Raw genomic sequence first — 22,429 nt, forward strand, 5'->3', positions numbered from 1 at the left:
CGGTCACCATCAACTGCACTGCTGAGCTGTCTGGTGTCATCTTTTGACTTAAAAATGAACCGTTCGAACGATCTGGTGTATCGCAGCAGTTGGGACGCTTAAGTATATTTAGCTGATCAGACCTTCTATCCTGAAGGCTGGTAGGATTCTTCATCAGAAGGTCACAAGAGGCGGTCCAATTCATGCATGATGACAAGTATGATTTAGACTGATAGGCTCGTTGCATCCGCCGGGTCATACCCCAGTTGTCAACCGATACTGTTTTAGACATGTATCGTTACACGTATCGGATTATCCTGAGTTCTATTGAGGATCCAAGGAAAGCTCGTCGTGCAGGATATTCGGGTTGGGCTGTCGAGGCCCAACTCGTCAAGCGAACTCTTAGTTGGGCTTAGTTTTTCTAAGCTTGGGTTAAGCCCACAGGAAGAAATTGGGTTGGACCTTTTGGGGGTGGACTGGGCCCCACGAAGAAATTCGCATGGGCCCTAAGATAATTAAAATGTTGACTTGATAATGACATAGGCCCAGTGATCCGGTCGACTGTCGCCTTTGTGAAACGTTTCTCGCAGGAAAAAATTGCAGACTACATGATCTAAAAGTCAAAGTCAAAGTCGATTTCTAAGTCCATCTTTAGTTCTGTACCGTGTGATTTAAGGGCCGGACTTATTTTTTTATTTTTTATTTTTATTTAATATGAGGTTCATCCAGGCCAGCTTGCGCACACCACAATTACATCCTCAATGGAGCTTTTATATAATTAATGCCGCCGAATGGGTGTAAACCCAAGACCTCCCTGTGGGAAGTTGAGCTTTTAACCGCTTTACTAACCCATCATTGGCCGGACTTGAATGTTACACATTAAATACACAGCACCTACTGTCCAACTGGGGGCAGCAGAGAAGCTTTTCGAACCAAATTTGATGTTGAGCATCTACAATCACTCTGATTACATCAAAGAAATGTTAAGGGTACTGCATGTGGGATTTTTGTGTGTTCAAGTTTCAGAACCCTGCAAATGCTGTTAAAGAAGGATGAATTACTCCCAGCACCCATATATCCACCTTTTCTGGATGTGAGGAGAATGGAGTTCAGTGAAACACACATAGATCAATATCCTCCTCCCAGTACTGCACTTTCAATTGCTTCTGTCTCCTACAGCTCCTTTAATCCCTGGTGACATCAGGAGAAAAACACAAGAAACATACCCAGGCCAGTGCCTACAGGAGTGCAAGTGGCCAAACTACTTGGGTATAAAACTATAAAGCTTGGCCAATCTTATTTCTGTAGTGGTCATAAGGTTATGGTTGTTGTTATTGTATTAGAAGGGCTGAGTCAAGCTGAGGAAAATTCCAAACTGATAACATCTCGTAGTGTAAAAGTGTCAAGTAATTTTTGTTGTAGACATTCTATAATTAATAGAAATTGAAGTAGATTATCAGTAAAGAAATCTCTCAATAAGAATAACAAAAGATGAAGAAAGGTTATATTTCTAATTTCTAACAAATAAATACTTTCATAGTACAGCCTTGAAGTTCAAACGCTGCATTTCAAATGAGACAGTAAAAAGCTCCCCACCCAAAAAAAGGTAACCAAACAAAAACACAAAGAATACCAAGAAATCCTGAAGACATATAGAATATGAAGCTCCCCAATATAGTTTTTGGCTATTATATTAGCTTACTGTTATGGCTAGCTATTAAAATATCGTTGGTTGATATTCAAAGACAAAGAATATGGAGTTTTAATATGCCTTGTGGATTTTATATTTTGTTCAGCCTTGTGGGAAATGAATCATTTTCGTCATTTACCACTCATTCATTTGCCTTGTGAAAAATGGATCATAGTGATGTGTGCATTAAAAGACGGCTACAATACCCTCAAACTTTGACTAAAAGGAATTTAACACAAAAGTACTAAAGCATGGACGATTGGTTGAAAGACCAATACCTCTTAGTGAATAGGTCGTAGGTTCGCAATGGTAAATCGTCGTCTTACATCTCTTCTTCTTCATATGTTAACACACAATCCCAACATTACCTTTAACAAAACATGGTTGGGATATGAGTGGATCTCTAATATGTTTTAAATATTAGTAGTGGTTGGACAACATTGTCAATCGTAAGTTGGGGATGACCAAAATGTAAAATTTTCATTCATCATCTGTTTGACCCTAACTGTTGTTGATAAGGTTTTTTGGTCTAGATAGCTCTGAAACTAACTAGTCTCTGTCATGTCTCTTAGCTTTGAAACTAACTGGTCTTTGTCACGTCTCTTGTCCTAAAATACTTGATTTTGAGACAGCAACATGATGAAATATAACAGTCATGACATTGCGATTTTAGGTGCTAAGTTGATATCCCCTTAGCCCCTGTCGTAGTTGTTTAGAATTTAGTTTGTTATATATTGTATATACCATTATCACTCATTGTTGAAAACCGTAAGAGAACGTGAGCCATTTTTGTCCAATTATATTTGACAAACGCAAATGCACGTGTAACTTTTTTACTAGTAAGAATAAATGCATTTAGGTTATTTAGTGAGTTAAATTGGAGATAATAATGCCATTTTACTCTCCAAAGAACTTTGGATAATTTAAATTTTAAATGAATTCAATGGGGCAGGACATTTAAGTTATTTTATATATTACTCAACAAAAAAAAAATTTAACCATTTTGACACTAGGTATGTAATTTATAGTTAATTGCGGGTGCCCAAAAAAAATTGATTTACCAAAACCAATCTCTTTTAAACTTCTCTTACCCAATAAAAAGAAAATTTTGCTTTTAAAGTCCAAGTCTTTTGTTGGTAGCCACGAAAAACAAATTGAATTTTACAAAAATAATATAGTACAATGATTCTCTGATGTGTTTATCTCTCAGACAAATTCAAAATTTTTCTTTGAATAATTTCTTTGTTTTTCTTTTCTCAATTATTATTCGCAGCCAACTAGTTGATTCAGTGGACAATCACCTTATGAGAGGCGAAAAGTTCAAGAGCAAATTGCTCCAATGCATTATCGTAAAAGGAAAAATGAAAAAACAGAAAAAAACTGCTCAACAATGCACAAAATAGATGCCTTTATTCCACTTTTCTTTTTGATGATGACCCTTTTGGTTTGAATTTTGTCAAGCTGTAGTTGATTCCAAAAAAAGAAGAAGAAGCTGCAGTTGATTCCACTTGTTTGAGGTAGTAGTTGACTGCTTCCGTTTTTCAATACAATCATAGATAAGGATTCATTACTCAATGAAGTTTGAGGTCTGGACGGTGAGAGCAGGGGTGGTCGTGATTGACTCGTCAGTAGATAGAGCAGCGAGGGCAAATTTCTGATTGGAAAGAGCGGTGAGAATTGATTGTTTATTTTGGATTTTTCGAAATCATCCGAAGTAATTCCAGAATAGGGCACATGCATTGTCACTGATCGGTCACAGCTGTTGTCAGTCTCACAAGTTCATCCAGAAAGGTAAAAACCAGACTTTTGATGCTTTGAGGTACTGTTATTGTATTGGGATATCCATTGTATTGATGCATTTTAGAAACCCACATTCATAGAATCAAGCAAGAAAAAAAAATTCATGTTTTGAATTTATTATCAAGGTCAAAAGGAAACTTAAGCAAGTCAATGCAAATTCGAAAAGGGACTGCAAATTGTGCAGCAACTTAAATGGAATTCATTCTGTTCCATATTAATGCCAGGATCCATAACACAATGATAAAAGTGAATACACCAAACCCACTAGCTTGCTTTTATGCATTGAAGAGTGAACACTAACCACAGGTTAGAGCATACATATCCACTAGAATCCAATTCCCAGAGGTTTCAATGGAGTTAGAGAATGAGAATCGTTGTCCCACTGTCAAAGCCTCAGGGGGCCAATTTAATTTAATGTAAATAGCTCAACAGAGAAAACGGAATTGAATGTTGAAAGGAATCGATCTCTTTCAACAATTAAAAATGGGGTATGTACTCCAGGACTGGACAGTGTAGAAGAAGCTTGGGTAATGAACGAAATTGCTTCTCCTTTATTAAGTGTTAGAAAAATTAATTTAGAGGTTTTGTATTCAACCCAGGCAAAGAAAAAAAACCATTAATGCCTTGGACAACCCAAACATTTGACCTGCCAAAACCTCCAATCCCTCCTTTGATGCATTTTTGTCATTCTCTTCTCTGTCAACTGTCATCCACTGTAATAACCAGATTACCAAATTATTAGAGTAGAAAATATCCTGTTTTTAAATTCTGATTCTTGATTACAACCACTAGTTGCCTTTATATTGAGATTACTACTTCTCTGATTCCTTTCACTGCATCTTTACCTAGGCCCATTTGTGTTAGCTTCCAGTATTTGGTCGTGTTCTCTGCTTTTTGCTCAGAATTTGCGATATGATACATGAGTTTCTTTGTTTGGGTTATAATGGCGAGGAGGATACGGATTTCAGTTAGAACTATTGTTCCTTACTCCTTTTTCCGCGTCAGCTTTAGGGAACTTTGTTGGGTTGGTTCAGTGTCTTTGGCATCTGGGTATCTACACGTGAAGTAATCCTTCCCACTTTCTCTTCTGCTTCATTGGGGGTTTTTGGCAGTGGGTTTCTTTCAGCTAAAAGGCTTCCTTTTGAAGCACTGGTGGTTTGGCATCTGGGTATTACCTCTGAATAGGAGATGGTGGTTTAATGGGAGAAGGATCTCTGTTGAATCCTTTACTGTACTGTAAACAGAGTATGGAAAGAACGCCTTTGTTTTTCTGGAAAATGAATTTACTAGTTTTATTATGGATGAAGGGTTCACTGGCTACTCTGTCTGCTCCTGAGTCAAGCAGTGAAGGTCAGTAGGTTTTTTTTCTTCTTTTTCAGTTCACTTTAGCTACGCTGATAATACAGAAATAGAAGTTCTCAATGGACAGACTCTCCGTTGGAATTTTGCAGAGATTTCTGATTGCTGAAGTGAACCTTCCCCTTTCCCTGTTCTTTCCCAGATTTTGGATTTATTGTGAAATTTAGTTGTCTCCTGCTGTTATATCAAGTATCTATATTAATATTCTAATCTATTTATAGTTGTTGCTCTAATAGAAGGAGAATATCAATGAATGATCCTACTTACCCATTCATCCTTTCGTCCTTCTTAAAATCTGAATGCAGTCATTGCTTTGGGGGCCATAAAAAAAGCTCTTATCGATCCGCATAACGTATTGTCGAGCTGGGACCCGACTTCTGTAGATCCTTGCACTTGGACGATGGTTTCCTGCTCTGATGGTTTTATCTCTGCTATGTAAGATGATAGAGTAGTTCTTCCTTTCCTATTGAGTGATTTATTAAGAACATGAACCGGTGAAGAAGTTAATATCCTGTGAATGTCTAGTCCAATCTCACTTTTTGTGCATTTTGTAATCAGAGAGCTTCCCAGTCTTGGTTTATCTGGGACATTAGCTCCTGAAATCGGATATCTCAGTAACCTGGAAACAGTGTAAGTTGAAGCCACCTTTCTATCCTCTTGTTGCTAAACAAATGAATCATGATTCAAATTATAATTTGGTGCTTGAAGTTGCATATGTTTGTTACTGGCTCTGGGCTACTTAAGACATGTATTGCTCTAGTTTTCATTTTCTTGTCTTTATGCATAAGGTGATACATATTAATATGCTTTGGAATTCCCTAGAATGTTATATATTTTAATCATAAAAATGTAATTAAACATGCTGGGAGTGCTTTTATTTTCATGTAGATCGTTGCAGAACAATGCCATTTCTGGTCCTATTCCTGCTGAGATAGGAAAGCTGGAGAAGCTAAAAGCGCTAGATCTATCAAACAATAAGTTTACTGGTGCTATACCGAGTACCTTGGGAGATCTCAAGAACCTTAATTATCTGTAAGTGAGAAGAACTTCCCATTGGTTCAGCATTTAGAACCAAAAATCTATACCTAGTCTCCACTTCAAAGTCATTTTGTTAAATTATTATTGTTTTCCAAAGAGTATTGGATTTCTTCCTGCTTCCTCCTTACTGTTTTATTTTTTATGACAACTATCTGATGCTTCTTTGCATTTCATGTGTGAGCAAGCCAGACGACTGAACAACAACAACCTTTCTGGACCGTTGCCCAAGTCTCTATTCAATGTTACGGCTCTCACTCTCGTGTATTTCCTTATCCTTGAAGTCTTCCACTTGAATGGTTTCACTTTTGAGATGGATTTTTTGCTTGTGTCTGAATATTTTGGATTTGCTTTACTTTCCTTCTAGGGACCTTTCTTATAATAATCTAAGTGGTTCCCTGCCAAAAGTATCTGCAAGACCATTCAAGTAAGCTTTTATTTCTCACCCTTAATGTGCATTTTGTCTTTGGACTTTATGTGAATCGAGTTTTTATCCATTTATCCATGCAGAATTGTTGGAAACCCTTTAATTTGTGGGTTAAATTCTAAGAACAACTGTTCTGTTGTGTCTCCGGAGCCGCCCTATTTCCCAGCAGACCCTTTGAGAGGTGAATGCAATTTGCTTGTTTTCCTGAGTAAGATCATTTGTCTTTGATTGGCTATTCTGATCCGTTGGAATCTATGACTTCCCAGATCAATCCGAACTTGGGGTAACAAAAAGCCACCGGCTAGCTCTTGCACTAGGCTCGAGCTTTGGATCTGTGTTTTTTATCATCATTGTGGTTGGGTTGTCTCTTTGGTGGCGGCACAGGCAGAATAAACAGATCTTTTTTGATATCAATGGTTGGTTTCTTCATACTCAAATTATGATTTAGTTTCCAGGTTATTTCCCTTATTACTAGATGCAGGTGCGGTTGATAGTTTAAATCTCATAAACACCCATCCAAATCCCTTGACCTTTTTTTTTTTTTTTTCAAATCTAGAAGAGTTAAATGTACTTCAGATAAGAAATCAATCATGAGGGGCAAAAGGAAGAAAACTGGCATGAGGAAAGGCATACAGTAATCCACAAGAATCCTCTCCCTAAATCAGAGCCAACAGCAGAAGAAGACCACAACAATAACACTAACAAAGGTGTTACCATGGTCTTCTCATAGCATCCGCATCCATGACTTACCCTGTTTTTGCCATTTCATAATGATCATTTATGCCTGTGCTTCCTGTGCATGATGTGGGAATTGGGGATAAGCACATCGAGATTTTGTAACTGTGCACATTTTATTGGTCAAAGGTCAAAATTTCAGAAAAGTGATGAAATGATCCCAGTGATCCAAATTCCTTTTTGGAGTTAAATGACCTCTGGTTTCACCCTAGCAAAATTCTTTGACTGATTTATCTTCAGTTTTTGGAAATTTACTTCATGTTTCGAGACAGTTGTGAGCTTTTCAGCCCCTTTACCTGGTATTGCAATTAATGTGAATTCTAATAAGATTACTTCATCAAAATTTCAACTTGCTTCTAGTTTGCAATTTGCAGTTTTCTTGTTTCCCCACTTCTGTTTTGTATTGCATTTGTTCTAAATTTGACTAGACTTGTATGTATTTAATGTGACTGCTTATTTGCCTGTGCATTTATCCATGGATATGATTGTGCCTGCATTTCTTAACTTATTTCTTGCATGGCAGATCAATATGATCCAAAGGTATGCTTGGGCCATTTGAAGAGGTATTCTTTTAAGGTGCTCCGAGCAGCAACTGAAAATTTTAGCTCAAAGAACATTTTAGGGAGGGGTGGTTTTGGAATAGTTTACAAAGGATGCTTGCAAGATGGGACTCTTATTGCTGTAAAAAGGTTAAAAGACTATAATGCTGTTGGTGGGGAACACCAATTTCAGACAGAGGTTGAGTTGATAGGTTTAGCTGTCCACCGAAATCTTCTCAGACTTTTTGGGTTTTGCACAAAAGATAATGAAAGGCTCCTGGTCTATCCGTACATGCCAAATGGAAGTGTTGCAGCCCGATTAAGAGGTAAGATGTACTTGGTATTTTGTATTCTTTGAAGATAATTACTGTATTTGTTTTCATTTGGAGTACACTGTATTCTATTTTCCAAATGTACAGACCATCTTAGTACCTTATATTATTTGTGAACTCTTGTTGTGTTAACCTATTATATTTCAGCAGATTATCTGATATTTATGAAATGTTATGAGTCATATATTTTGCTATATTTTTCAAAATTTCATGGTTAGTGTTTACTTCCTTGTTACTCCATTTTCAGGTAAGTTAGAATCTGCCTTTGAATCCTTCCTGTCATGCTTCAGATTTCATAATTGTTTTTTAATCAACTATTTATGGACTTCATTCTCTACTCAAATGGGATATTATGGTTTATGTGCCATATTTGGAAACCTGGCTTAACTTGTGACTCATCTGAAATATGCTGCTTTCTAGATCTCTTGAGTCAAAATGCCAGTGATTATAGGACTTACAAATTCCTCCATTGGCTAGTTCTCTTGAACTCCTTCACATTCTTTAATTCCTGTCATTTTCTTTAAAAGGTGGTGAGTGCAGAACTGTTACTAACCGTTCTTATGTCGAAGTGGTAACGTAGCTTTAAAGATTAGCTTTTATTTCCTAAGCACTGGCCGAGTGAAATTCACAAACCTTGATTTGGGCTGACGCTTTCAAAATTTTAGCTGTCAAGTGCAATGGATTACTTGCATATTCTCATCCCAATACTTCAGTTGTATAAAGTTGTGGTTTACCCCCCCCCCCCTCTTCCTTTTCAGATCACGTTCATGGTCAACCTGTGTTGGACTGGGCAAGACGGAGGAGGATAGCATTAGGGACAGCACGGGGATTACTGTATTTGCATGAACAGTGCGACCCCAAAATCATTCACCGTGACGTGAAAGCTGCCAACATTCTGCTTGATGAAGACTTTGAAGCGGTTGTTGGGGACTTCGGGTTGGCAAAGCTCTTAAATCACGAGGACTCTCATGTGACAACAGCAGTGCGTGGGACAGTTGGCCATATAGCTCCAGAGTACTTGTCAACAGGCCAGTCATCGGAGAAGACTGATGTTTTTGGTTTTGGTGTCTTGCTCCTTGAACTCATTACAGGTCAGAGGGCTTTAGATTTTGGAAGGCAAGCAAACCACAAAGGTGCAATGCTTGATTGGGTACTCCTCTCTCTCTCTCTCTCTCTCTCCTCTCTCTTTCTTTCTTCACTCAGGCCTTGTTCTAAGCTGCCATTCTTCAGGCTACACCTTCTTAATGACTTATACCAAAATTTGGTACCATTTAAAGGCATTGACATGCACTTTAGTGTCCCAATACAATAGATTGAACAGCCCACCAGAAACAGAGTTGAGGTTCTGAGAGCAGAAAACTCCCCCCGCCCCCGCCGGGTATCTCTTCTTTTGGTGACCCAGAGAATTAACAGGCTGTGCCAAATAAATGGTTCCACCAAAGCCCACTGCATGTAGTGAACAGATTTAGTTTCCCCAACCATATGAAGCAAGAGCTTAGTATAAAAGAGTGTTATACAAATTTATGATCTCAGCCTTGATGTCTGAAGATAGAATTAAAGTTTCAGTAATGTTCAAGGAATTCACCTCAGCTGTAGCATGATGGACTGGTTCATTTTAGTCTTTGTATAAATTATTGTCTCCTCAGCTTATAAAATGGTCCAAATTTTGTGCAGGTTAAGAAGCTTCATCAGGAAGGAAAACTCAATCTAATGGTGGATAAAGATTTGAAAAATGATTTTGACAAAGTAGAATTAGAGGAGATGGCTCAGGTTGCTCTGTTGTGTACTCAATTTCACCCTTGTCAACGCCCGAAAATGTCTGAAGTGGCGAGGATGTTAGAAGGTGACGGCCTAGCTGAGAAATGGGAGGCTTCACAAGAGGCTGAGACACCAAGATTCCGACCATTTGAAATTCCCCCTCTGAGATACTCAGAGTTTATAGAAGAGACTTTACATGTGATTGAAGCAATGGAGCTTTCTGGTCCTAGGTGATCAGAAGTATTATTTGTATCCTTTACCTATTTATTCTATACCTTTTACTTAAAGAGCTTGAAAATAGAGACATTGTTTGTCAATAGCTATCAAATGCATGTCTTCATCTGTACAAAATTGATGATCATGTAAAGTTATCACTCTCATAATCTCATCCATTAAAAAAATTGGTTGGGCTGATTGAATTCCTGATTAAAGTTTTTATGATTTTGAGAAAATACGTAAGTTGCTAGATTCATAAGAATATCTTTGTCACCTAAATCTAGAAACTCTTAGATCCAACATACTCTTTTTTTCGTTTCTTTCTTTCTTCTTTTTTCTTTGTCCAGATCCTCACCTTAGGCGTTATCATGATTTTTTTTTTTTTCTTTTTTTATTTGGTTTGTCAATCTCGGTTTCCAAGGCTTTGCCCTGACTAATCCGGTGTTCGACCCGGGTAACACACCTGGCTGTGGTGGGTGAGTCTTTCAGAGGGATTTTTTACATCCACGGACCAAGCTGCTTACCACTTAGACCATATCCCGTTGATTTTTTTTTTCTACACCATATATTAGAAGAAATGCCTGCTGGAGGTTTTTTTCATCAAAATATAGATATGGAGAGACATTATACGGTGAATGAATATGACAAGAACACAGGATCCAACTCTATCTAAGGCGGGCTAGATGAACTTTCAAATCCCAAAAATGAAAAATATCTCTGAACTGGATGAACCCCACTTTGATGAAAGACAAAACATAAAAGGCCCACCAGTGATGTACGGTTGGGAGGAAACCAAGCCGTTAGATCGTAATAAATCTCATTAATTAACATTAAATTAATGCCAGGTGAGAGAGAAACAACATTCTCTCCTTTCTCTATCTCGCTTTTCAGAATCTTCAACACCCAGAAGCTTCTCTCTTCCTTAGTAAACCAGCCAGGCCAGAAGCTTCATCTCAAGATCTCTTGCATGGATGCCGCGTGATCAACTAACCCTTACCATCTCTATTCGTGGGCTTTGGCTGTTGGCCCAAACTACCGACATTCCAACACTTTTGATGGCCCAAAGCCCAAAATCACTTACTTCCCACTTAGTGGCCCCCACAGCGAGCCTTGAAGAGCAATCATCGCCCTTTAAATTATTATTAACTCTCAAAAGGCGATTCGGTTTCAATTCCTCTGATCTGACTCTCTCTTGACTTGACCCTGACATTTCCTTTTCATGTACGCGTTATCGGTGTCGGGTTATTTTTCACCCGACCCATTCCAAGATCCAGATAATGATGGAAGCCGCTAAGGCGCTAACTGTCTAACACAAGTAAGTCGGCGGACACGTGGCAAACAAGTGACGGCGCGATTCATACGTTCTGCCAGTGGTGTAATTTCGAAGTCGGTGATGATAACTGAAACGACCAAATTTACCTCCTAATTGAAATTTAATTTTTAACTAACGAAGATTAGAGGACTTTAAATATCTTAACTACCCTTCTCGAACTGTCGCTTTCCGGCGAAATATTCTCATCTTGGAAGGGTAATTCTGTACCAATGAGCAAACACTGTTCACTCGCGAAGCTAAACTCTTCCAAGAAACTTTAAAATGGGGAACTCCGTTCTCACACATGCTACTGCAACTGCAACTGCTGCTTTTCTGCTCTGTGTCTTTGTCGTTTCTTCAGAAAATCTCTCCGAGTTTCTTTCAGTATTTCCGAAGGCCTTCTTCGTTTCTTCTTGTTAACCTTTAGCAGTAGCCGTTCAAATTTGATGGGAAAGAAGGGAGCTTCTGGTTAGTTTGGTGCTTGTGATTTGCTCCAGTTATGGAATTCAAAAAGGTTCTGAAAAAGCTCTCGTTTTCGGATTCCAAGGGAAATGTGGTCTCTGGTTTCAGTCTAGGTATAGGAGCTTCACTAATCATTCTTGGAGTGATTTTCCTCTACGATCCCTTCAAGGTCTCACTGTTCGGGCCCTTCTTTCAAGGTTTTAATGGCCCCACTGGTAACTCTTCTCCTGTTTCTTGGTCATTCTCATTTTCAAATACTAGAAATTTCTCTTCTGATTTCTTTAAAACTAAACCTATAAGCAAAGACAACAATGCCTCGGAGAAAACTAGACATGTAGTCACGGAGGAAACCGCACAAACCCAGGGAGTCCATGAAGCTAAAAATGCAAGTGGGGAAGAAACCTCACGAATCCATCAAGAAAACTATATGGACAAACCCAAGAATGCAGTCATCGGGGATTTCTCTGACAACAATAAAAATCAGAGCTTGATTAGTAAAGATGGGAAGGTTGCTGAGGCAAAGTACCAGTGGAACTTGTCAGGAGAAGTTCGCAATGCAACTGCAAATCTTTCCAGCACTGCAAAACAGAATGAGGTGAAGAAATGTGAAGGAAAACCGATGGAACCGACCTGCTTGGGAAAATCTGCTGGAAAAGATACTGATACTACTAGTATGCAGAATGTTTCTACTGGAGAGAATGTGGGATTTCTTGGCACAAATGAAAGGGCTTCAGAGACAAGGCATGAAGAGAATTTGTCCAAGAAAGAGAACGAGAGTTCTTTTATTGATAACAGAAAGGTGAATAGCCTGGAAACAGATTTGGTGAACTGCGACATCTTTGATGGCATATGGGTGAGAGAAACAAGAATGCCGCATTATCCGGCAGGTTCTTGTCCTTATATTGATCCGGATTTCAACTGTCAACTTAATAGAAGGCCAGATGATGGTTATCTCAAATGGAGATGGAAGCCTAATGGATGCGACATTCCTTGGTAAGCTCTCATTTTGAATGCCTACTTGAAAATTCTTCTTCCTGCAAATTTAATTTTATTTATTTTTCTCTTTGTCAATCATAATCGCTTGTGTGCATTTACTTATTTTTTTTATAGGTCATATAGGTTAGCCAGACTGGTTCAGTTTACATGAAACCATTTAAGAATTTTATATATCATGCTTAATCAGAAAAATGATTGGATTTTGCAATATAGTGAAGATCATTTGATGTGCTCTTTAAAATATTACAAAGTGAAACTATTTAAGTGTGTTTGCGTTCTCCCCTAATGGGGAGAGATCATCTAATGACAAGTGGGAGTTTTCTGTTCCAACAATATGGATATGCAAAACAAAGCTCAATGAATGTGGGCATTTTCTGAATCTTTGTCACTGTCTCCGTTCTATGTTCAATCTAATCCTCAATATGGTTGAATTACAGGTTCAACACAACTGATTTTCTGGAGAGACTTAGAGGAAAAAGGCTGGTTTTCGTGGGGGATTCACTGAACAGAAATATGTGGGAATCTCTTGTTTGTATCCTTCGACATGGAATTAGAAACAATGAAAGAGTCTATGAGATTTCAGGGAAGACGGAATTCAAAAAAAAAGGCTTTTATGCTTTCAGATATGAGGCAAGTCTTACTGAATTTAGTTTCACAGTTAGCAAGAATGATGTTTTTTTTTAATATTTAATCCTGACTAGCTTAATTTTGTGTATTTTGGATGAAATTTAGGACTTTAACTGCTCCATTGATTTTGTGAACGCTCCATTTCTGGTTAGAGAATCATCTTTTAAACGTGGAAATGGATCAATTGAGACCCTAAGACTTGATTTGATGGACCAGACAACATCAATGTATCATGATGCTGATATTGTAGTCTTCAATACAGGACATTGGTGGACTCATGAGAAAACTTCTAAAGGGTGAGTTTCATGTCTATGATTATAGTGTTTGTATATTCTTCTTGTAACAGTGGGACAGAAACTCTACAAATTAAGTTGAGATGTTCTGGAGAATTCTGATCCCAGAGTGAGGGAAAATAGTGTTTTTATGGAAAAAGTAGTTTGAGTTTTCATGTGGCTTATCTGAAACATTAGACCTTACTGTCTTCTTTATTTCACGGTTACTACAGGGAAGACTACTACCAGGAAGGTGATCACGTTTACCCAAGACTCAAAGTCCTAGAAGCATACAGGAGGGCTCTCAATACTTGGGCAAGATGGGTTGATATGAACATCAATACCAACAGGACAAAAGTTTTTTTCAGAGGTTATTCGGTCACCCATTTCAGGTAATAGATGATTTTGTTTCCTGCTTGTACTATGCACTCTATGCTTGACCTGAAGAAACCTCTTTCCTTCATCATGGAACTTCAAAGGAAAAAATATCTACTTGATGATATTGATTAAGAATTAATTTATCTTCTATGGGGAATATAGTTCCTTCTGCCACTTTGGACCTGAATTTGAACTCCATTAAGAAGTTCACTGCACGGTCTGTAGGATATACTTAGGAGGAAATATCCAAAACTTCCTTACTCATAGCTGCACTTGTTAAAATGCTGTAGTTTTCATTATGGTCTTTGTTGGTCTTGCTTAGTTTATTTATATGCCTTAGATATAGCTCATTACCTGGAATAAGGAGCTCCAGAATTTCCTTGCCTTCCATTTAACGAAGATATAATGTATAATGTTTTCAGCTTTCAGATTTTCCCTAACCTGCTACAAAAAAGATAAACTATTTCTTCATCAAATGCTTAACAGATAAATGAGCAGTTGCACAGTTTTGCCAGAGTATAACAGATAAACTATTTCTTCATCTAATGCTTAACAGATAAATACAGCTGCTGAGATTTTCTGAGAGTATAACAAACAGACTCACTCATTTTCTTAAATTTCCATCACAAAATGGAGTTTATAAAAGATATCTTTGCATACTAGTAATAATTTATTCTAGACTTATTGAAGGGTGAAGTGTGATCTTCTATTCCAAATAGGAGATAATCGGAAGTCATTTTAATGTGTAAGCTTAGGATATCAACTAATGTTTCACAGCATGCTAGAGGTACATTAGAAAGCATCAACAAGTTTGCTTTCTACCAAAGCATGCCTTCAACAAGAAGCTTTTGTAGTTCACCTAAGATGCCTCATATTGAGTAGAAACATATGTTGTTGTTAGGTGGCTCATGTATTAGAATGTACACAAAAAGCAATATAAAAAAAGGGTAAACGTCCTACTTGAGCTAAATCCCTCTTAAGATAACTTTTCAAAAATAGTTTGTTAAGAAAGATCTTTAACTTGAAATGGAATTTTATTAGATTATCTTACAAGTCTAGAAAATTTATCTCTTCTACACAACTTGAATTTCTGCTTCTCAAGATTAATCAGAAACAAGTGGAATGTAGCATCTACTATATGTAGGGACTCAGAAGCCTTGTCATGTTGTCTTGAAAGAAACCATTGACTAATAGAATCTAAATTTATGCCATCAAAGACATTTTTTCAGTACAGTTTTTTTTAATGGGTTATTTCATGAAGTCCCTTCCCTCTCAATTCTTGTGAGATGTCTATTAACCTATATTTTGGAAAGGGAAATCACAGACATTTCAAGCATTTAACTGCTTGTTCATTAGCTAATGGCTCTTCTAAACTTGTCAATTGTTTATCTGTCAGTGTTTTTTAATTTTTCTAAACCAGTCATATAGATTGGGGGAAAGTCAGGGGAGAGATGAAATAGAAGAAGAAGATGAGGGAGTGAGGCAGTGAGAGAGTTCACGTCTGTGTGTGTTCTTAGCTAACTGTTCTCTGATATCTTATTTTTCTGCAGAGGGGGCCAGTGGAATTCAGGGGGGCAGTGCCACAAGGAAATTGAGCCAATCTTCAATGCAACCTACTTAGGAAAGTACCCTTCAAAGATGAAAGTACTGGAGTATGTGCTACAACAGATGAGAACTCCCGTAACGTATCTGAATATCAGCGGGCTTACTGATTACAGGAAGGATGGACACCCTTCAGTTTATAGAAAGGAATACAACACTCTACAAGAACAGAGTACAGCTGAGACATCTCAGGATTGTAGCCACTGGTGTTTGCCAGGAGTACCAGACACATGGAATGAGTTGCTATATGTTTCTCTGTTGAAGATAAGCGGTGGATTAGGGGGAAGATGAACACCCGTTCATATCAACTACAAATCCAATTTTGTTAATTTTCTCTCCTCTCCACTCAAAATCTACGTCAAATGTACCAAAATTGATTTGAGTTTCTTCCAAAACTTATACAGGCAAGTGTAGAGTGATGGCTATTAGACTCTGGTAGTACGTACAAGATTCTCTGTAAATTGGGGAACTATTGAGCAAGGAATCCATCTGTATACTTTACATTTTAGTCATATTACTTGAAAGGTTAAGAACTTAATCACTTACAGGCGGAAGAATCCGTAAAACTTGTCGTTCTGTAGATTGCTTATCATGAAATGGTGCCGTGAAACCAAGCCTTCAAATCCGTCTAAAACCCAATTTGCGGCGATGGTAATTTCTTTTGTTTCAGCCAAAGTAAGGATAGTCACTTGCAGATTGCCTTTATTAAATATTAGCAGGTTCCAGGTCTTCTGGATGCAGAGATTCTGAAGAAACCATGGAGTTAGGAATTGGAATTGGATCGGTTGAATAACCCAATTTGAATCGGATTTGGCAGCATCAATCCCAATTTTCAAACCCCCTTTTTCGAGTAGTTTGGGTTGGTTATTCATGTTTGATCTTCATTCGTGCCATGATATCTTATTTTTCAGCAAAATAGCAGTAAACCGATGGAACTTCCCTCTTATGGTAGGATTCCGAGTTTAAAAAGTGAAAACAGTGTGAGATTTTTGGTTGCCTTTACTTCCTTTTCAGTCTAATTTTCAGATTCCAGCCGAACCACGGATGGGAGATGCTGCTACAGAAGAGGAAAGAGTCCTTTCTGCTAACCTCACAAAAGTTGCGAGGGATCTACCTTATAATTCGAACGAAAACCTGTCAAACAAGACTTCTCTGCATCGAGATCCCAGAAATATGGGTGCCAAGAGAGCATAAAATTCACTTGGTTCTCCATCTTGAAACCTGCTGTCTCTCTGCTAAAACTGTAAGTATTGTTCACTACGAAAGTTTTCATTTGGAATTATTTGTCCTAAACAACCAAAGAAACTGCTTATATTCCAACTACTTACTGCCATGCTTAGACTTTGAAATGCATTACATTTGATTGGATAGCTGCAACTCTATTTGTGTTTATCCTCTGCCTGTAACTGCAGAAACAAGCCACAGAGAGATTCGCAGATCCACACACACATATGGCAAGAAATCTGCAGGTGGCAGCTTTCCTGGAGTTGGGATTCAATTTCTAAGGATACATGAAACCTATCAGCAGGTCATTTCTTGATGTAAGTTTAGTATTACAGCTACTTTTGTTACACCAAATCATATATCCGATAATCTTCTAAACAAAGAGAACTGATTGCTATTACTACCTAATACAAGAACCATTGAACTACTGCACTTAATAAAAGGGACATGGATACTAGGAAGACCTGTATAGCCATGTCCTATAGCCATATCCATTGCCGTTTTGTGACTTGCCGGTTTGCAATGCTTTCGCCAAAAGCTCTGCTACAAAGCAACTTGGAGCACTTGGTAGGGGTGAGCTTAGGGGAGAAGGCGGCTAAGCTTGGGCAAACCCATGATTTTGGAGGAGGGTTTGCATTCCCTCACTCCAAAACTGATGCCTTTCATGACCCATGGAAGGATTCCTCCCAAAACAATTTCATTGTTCTCAAGGAGATGAATAACAGATTAGCTTGGTATCTCTTGAGATCCAATGGCATTTGAAAAACGCTAGTGGGTAAGTTAGCCTCTGGTTATGGGTTTAAATAAGCTGATGGGTAGGAGGAGGTCTACATAAACTATACAGCTTTTAATGGTCAGTTTCCTAAAATAACCTCTGAGATTCTTTCTTTGTATTGGGTCTTGCATCTGAGAGGCTACATGATCAAGCTGTCAGGGTTAAAAGAACAGAATGTCAGTTTATAGAAATAGCCTTTTGCCAATCAAGTTATTGTCTTTTGTCAAATGACTAGGTTCATGTTTGTTGATAGTGGATTTTAGATGATTAAAAGACAAAGTCACCCCTACCCATATAACCACTCATTTGGAAATGGAATAAGATCTACAGGGCTTCTTGTCACTTGGAAGATATATGGAGATATTCAATGAGAAAATAATAAAATAGAAGACAAAAGAGGTCTAGCTTATCAGTGTTTAGGCCCCCCCATGTACATGCCCACCTGCATTTGCTTTTTAACAGAACATTTGAACCAAATTGAAAGCTGATCATGCCTTATGAGACTTGCTCCATTATAGTGTCTGTTGTGTTTTGTGGGCATGCAGAGAAAAGGACATCGCTGCAGTTGAATGGATATCTTCCACATACAGTGACACCCTTCAGGTGAGAAAAACTTCCCCCATTTGGCAGTTTAGTAATCGAGTAGTAATCACTCAGTTCCCACTAACACAGGCTCTATTTTGTCTCTTCCTAACATAATAGGGTTACTATAGTCATTCTAAAGAGAAAATGAAAATACACAGAAACTACTTACTGCCATGTTGAATGACTTTTGAATATTGGAGCACTCTTTCTACTGTTCATTTTTTTAATCAGTGGAGCCACTGGATTCATGCTTATCTACAAGCTTTTTTGAGCACCCAGGCATTTCTAATTGCCCACTAAGCACATATTCTAAGATAACTCAGCTAATCTCCTTCATTATGTTGAACCACCCATTCTCCATCTCTACTTTCCTAATGCAAATCAGTAGGTTGGTCAAAGTTCAACCCAAACCAGAGCTGGAAAAAAACCAAAAACCCAGACTGGACTGAAACCAAACTCTTATCAACAATAGTGAATCTGGGTTCCCCTGAAACGAATACAAAACTTACCTGATCAGTCAAAAACATTTTCCCCATTATTGGATGTTCTTATATACAGAAAACCAAAACGAATTGGTACCAACCTGACAAAGAAACTCAAAACAAAACCAAACCGAACCAAACTGCTTGACACCCTAGACAGTAGGATCCCCCACCACCATGAGCAATCAGAAACTACCTGCTTTCTAGCAACTTCCTGGGACACCCAGTTATTTACAACCCATGTGGCCGCACAAAGATAGTAGCAGAGCTGAATGTTGTTGAGCCATATCATCAAAACCAAAGCCAAGATCGGCAGCATCTAATTGGTGCAAGAAACTAAACAATCTCCTCTGCTGTGAAATCTGTGTGTCACTGGCTCCATTATCTACAAAGCCAAAGGAATAAAGAGAGGGAAAGGCATTACTACTGCCATCAACTGGTTGGCTACCTACCCTGAAGTGGGGGAGAGTGGTCACAGTCTTCCTGAGCTTTAAGTAGCAAGTCTCCTCCTCTCACCTCTGCTACTCCTATGGCATTTAAACATACTTAAGTGATCTTCCACTCAGAAATGCACCAATCATTATGGGTAAACTGCCTACTCATATAGTCTCTTCTCCCTTTCTTTAATAGAAACAAACAAACAACCATCACTTTATCTTTCTTGAGGGAATCTCTCACTCCACTTTTAATTTGATATGCCTTGAGAAATCTTGTTACTGTTAACAAATATTATTAAAAGAGATGATTGTGATGTGATGACAAAGAAACATTATACACATGTCTTCTGCTTTAGGCCAGGTAATAGAAAGGTGAGCTGATGATTTAACATAAAATGCTCCATCTCCTTCACATTTGTACCTACAGCTCCCCAATTCTTTGGGTTGAAATCTTTTATCTAAGATGTAAACAGAAGATCAATTTCAGCATTTATTCATCATCCATCTCTTTCAAATCTAGGATTTCATTTAAGATCATTGAGCACGATTTTCAATCTCTCAAGATCTTTCAGCTGTGGCAATTCTAACCACCCAAAGAGAGGAAATATAATACAATTATTATATATAAAATTCTTTTAAATATGGTATTAAATGAACACTAGGGAGAGAAGGACAAAGAAAGATGGAACTAAGATTTTAATATCTTTATGGGAAACAGTGCAAGTTTTGTTTCTATACAAAAATAGTAAATATGGAAATTTTATATTGCAATTACTAAATAGTAAACATCAAGAGATAAATAAATATTAGCCACTAGATATTAAAATAAACGATTATGCACCTGAAATTGGAATCAAGTGCTTCTTTTAAGGAAGGAACTACAGATATATAAATTCTAGCCTTTGCCCTGTACCAGAGATAAAAAGAAGGTTCCCAGAAAGAGAAGATGCGTTTGTTTATGCTGATTCTGATCTCTCTCTACCACACTTGCTGGATTCTTCATTTTGAGAACCTTAGATCAGAACCCCAAACAGAGCTTTCCTCGGGAAATTTAATTCTCATCATCACCTCCAATCCATCATCCATCAACCAAAGCGGCCCAGGCCATTGGGCCAAAGAATTGGATGCTTAGTTTTGTTTGGAAGTTAAAATCCCAGCCCAACTAGCTCTTGGCCCAAGACCATAGATGTTAATGGGCTTTTTTCCATTTGCTCACCTACCTATTTAGGAAGAGGATAGGAGCCTGAATGGCCCAGGACTTAGACTTCCTTTATTGTCTTGTTTGAAAGACCCAAATCCTAGGCACGCCAAAGAGTTCAGATCTCCTCTTGTCAACAGAAGAGGTATGTTCTTCCCTAACGCTTTTCCACTATATAATAGGAGTGGGGCATATGCGGGACCTATTAGAATCTCACTTGTATTTTATTTTGTCAATATTCAAAGGTGGACCCCCTTGTCATCCACTGTGTGGTGGAAAAACGTCAAGAGAGCACATACCTCTCCCTTCATGGGAAGGTGATCTGGAATCATTCAAAGAGTCAGCTAGGTTTTCCCAAGCACAATTGCACAGTTTATTTTCTTTCACTTCTTGTTTTCCTTCATGGGGAGGTGATCTTGAATCATTCAAAGAGCTAGCTAGGTTTTTTCCGAAGCACAATTGGGCGGTTTCTTTTCTTTCAGTTCTTGTTTCTACCCAAATAAAAAACATTTTTTAAGTATTTTTCAAATTCCAACATCATATCCTTTTGAAAAGGAAGCCAAGCAAGACTCTGAGTCTCAACACAATGATCACACCAATTAAGTTACCTACTATTTATTAATGATGATGACCTTAAACAATTTAAAATTGAAAAGGTAAAAGGGCAGAGAGAGGAGAGAAGTAGACAAACAGAGACATGATCATAGCAAACTTCCTGTAGAACTCGACAATAGCCATTCAATTAACCTTAATTAATTGCTGTGTTGTAACCTTAGTCAATTCAGGGCCCCAAGCCACCCCCAACATGATAGCCCTATTGTTATTATAAGGTTCTTTAGCCGCCCAAAATCTACTTAAAATTATTCCCCCTTATAGTTAATCTCAAATTAGATCAATGATTAATGAGCTTGGTTCACTTTCATATTAGGGTTTTAGAAGATTTAGAATCATTTTAGCTCATTTTTTTCATGGGCAATATCTGCTATTTCAACTGGTATTGAATTGCAACCAGAGATCAGAGAAGAATTTAATGCGACTCCAATCAGTAGCTTCCAACAAAGGAAATGAAGTCTCAACTTTCAATCAGATAACACCACTCAACAACCATATATTTGATCCAAAACCCATTAAAATTGAAAAAAAGTAAAAAAGGAGGAAGCTAGAAATAGGCAAAAAAAAAAAAAAACCCAGAGAAATGATCATACCAACTTCCTGTAGAACTTGACAGTGACCAACCCAAATGGTTTACTATAAAGGTTTGATTTGAGATCAGATACTAACATAAGTGGATGAGCGATTTAGTGATTTATGTATCGAATGCTGGCCGGCCTAACTCGAGGCCTCTCTTTTTAGTATTTGTCAATTTCTTCTATAATGAACTGGGGTAGGGATTATGTTGTTGAACTAATTTAATCATATAGATGTGTTGGGTCAAAAGATAATGAGAATGTTGTCCTTAACCAACATGATTAGATGAAATTTTATTTTATAATGCTTTCTTAGTTAAGTTGATGATGTACGTCCCACAACCCATTGAACAGACTATTATAAACAATAAAAACCTATATGGTAATTAATCACTTTCCCTTTAGAAACAGATTAGAGAATCCCATCTTTGTAGCTTCTTTATGAGTTTATCCCAAAATGATAACAATTTGATACCTCCCCACACATTTAATAGACATTCATAAACAGTAAAATTCTTCTTGATAATAACTTTTTTATTTTTGGTAATTCAAATTCATTCAACCAAAGAATAACAAGCATCCAAGATACAAAGTTTGGATAACCAAGAACTGGACGTAGGCCAGTGAATTTTGCTTGGCACAGAGATAGACATCCTTGCCAGGGAGTCAACACAGCTATTAGTCTCCCTTGGAGAAAACAAACACACAATTTAAGAATTTAGAGGCTAAGAAATTGATATCCTTAACCACGTTGTGAATGGTGATAAGAACCTCAGCTATTCCATTGACAAAATTAGCTAACGGTTGACAATCCACCTTGAGGCCTTCAATCACCTCAAAAAAATCAGTAGGAATAGAAACCGCAACCAATTGCTCACCTCTAGAACCCAACCCACCTTTAGAATTCATCAAAGAGGCATCTGAGTTGAGTTTCACATAATCCCGTAAAGGAGGAAGCCAATGTTGCGGCTTGCAATTCTTCTTCTCCTCTGTTGCAGCTGAAGGACAAATAGATAAGGACT

General features: G+C 37.8%; 2 protein-coding genes across 3 annotated transcripts; both read left to right on the forward strand.

Annotated features, from left to right (window-relative positions):
* Positions 1-4,047: 4,047 nt before the first annotated feature.
* LOC149007077 (protein CLAVATA3 INSENSITIVE RECEPTOR KINASE 1-like) lies at positions 4,048-10,220 on the forward strand. Of its 2 annotated transcripts, none has more exons than XM_089164571.1 (11): positions 4,048-4,819; positions 5,134-5,263; positions 5,387-5,458; positions 5,717-5,860; positions 6,056-6,127; positions 6,231-6,290; positions 6,374-6,471; positions 6,557-6,706; positions 7,549-7,890; positions 8,655-9,029; positions 9,571-9,656. In XM_089164571.1, exons 1-11 carry the CDS (start codon positions 4,669-4,671, stop codon positions 9,573-9,575), a joined length of 1,599 nt encoding a protein of 532 aa, XP_089020697.1. In that variant the 5' UTR covers positions 4,048-4,668; the 3' UTR covers positions 9,576-9,656. The 2 variants fall into 2 exon arrangements, with proteins under 2 accessions (XP_089020697.1, XP_089020695.1); XM_089164569.1 differs by having other exon boundaries at positions 4,049-4,819; positions 8,655-9,046; positions 9,571-10,220.
* Positions 10,221-11,464: 1,244 nt separating this feature from the next.
* Positions 11,465-16,505, forward strand: TBL2 (trichome birefringence-like protein (DUF828)). Its single transcript, XM_089165972.1, has 5 exons — positions 11,465-12,637; positions 13,078-13,270; positions 13,373-13,563; positions 13,773-13,931; positions 15,468-16,505. The coding sequence occupies exons 1-5, from the start codon at positions 11,682-11,684 to the stop codon at positions 15,808-15,810; spliced, it is 1,842 nt and encodes a 613-aa protein (XP_089022098.1). The 5' UTR covers positions 11,465-11,681; the 3' UTR covers positions 15,811-16,505.
* The last annotated feature ends 5,924 nt before the right edge of the window (positions 16,506-22,429 follow it).

This window comes from Hakea prostrata, chromosome 8, assembly GCF_041222555.1.
Source record: "Hakea prostrata isolate BN-2017 chromosome 8, UWA_Hpros_2, whole genome shotgun sequence".
NCBI classification, from domain to species: domain Eukaryota; kingdom Viridiplantae; phylum Streptophyta; class Magnoliopsida; order Proteales; family Proteaceae; genus Hakea; species Hakea prostrata.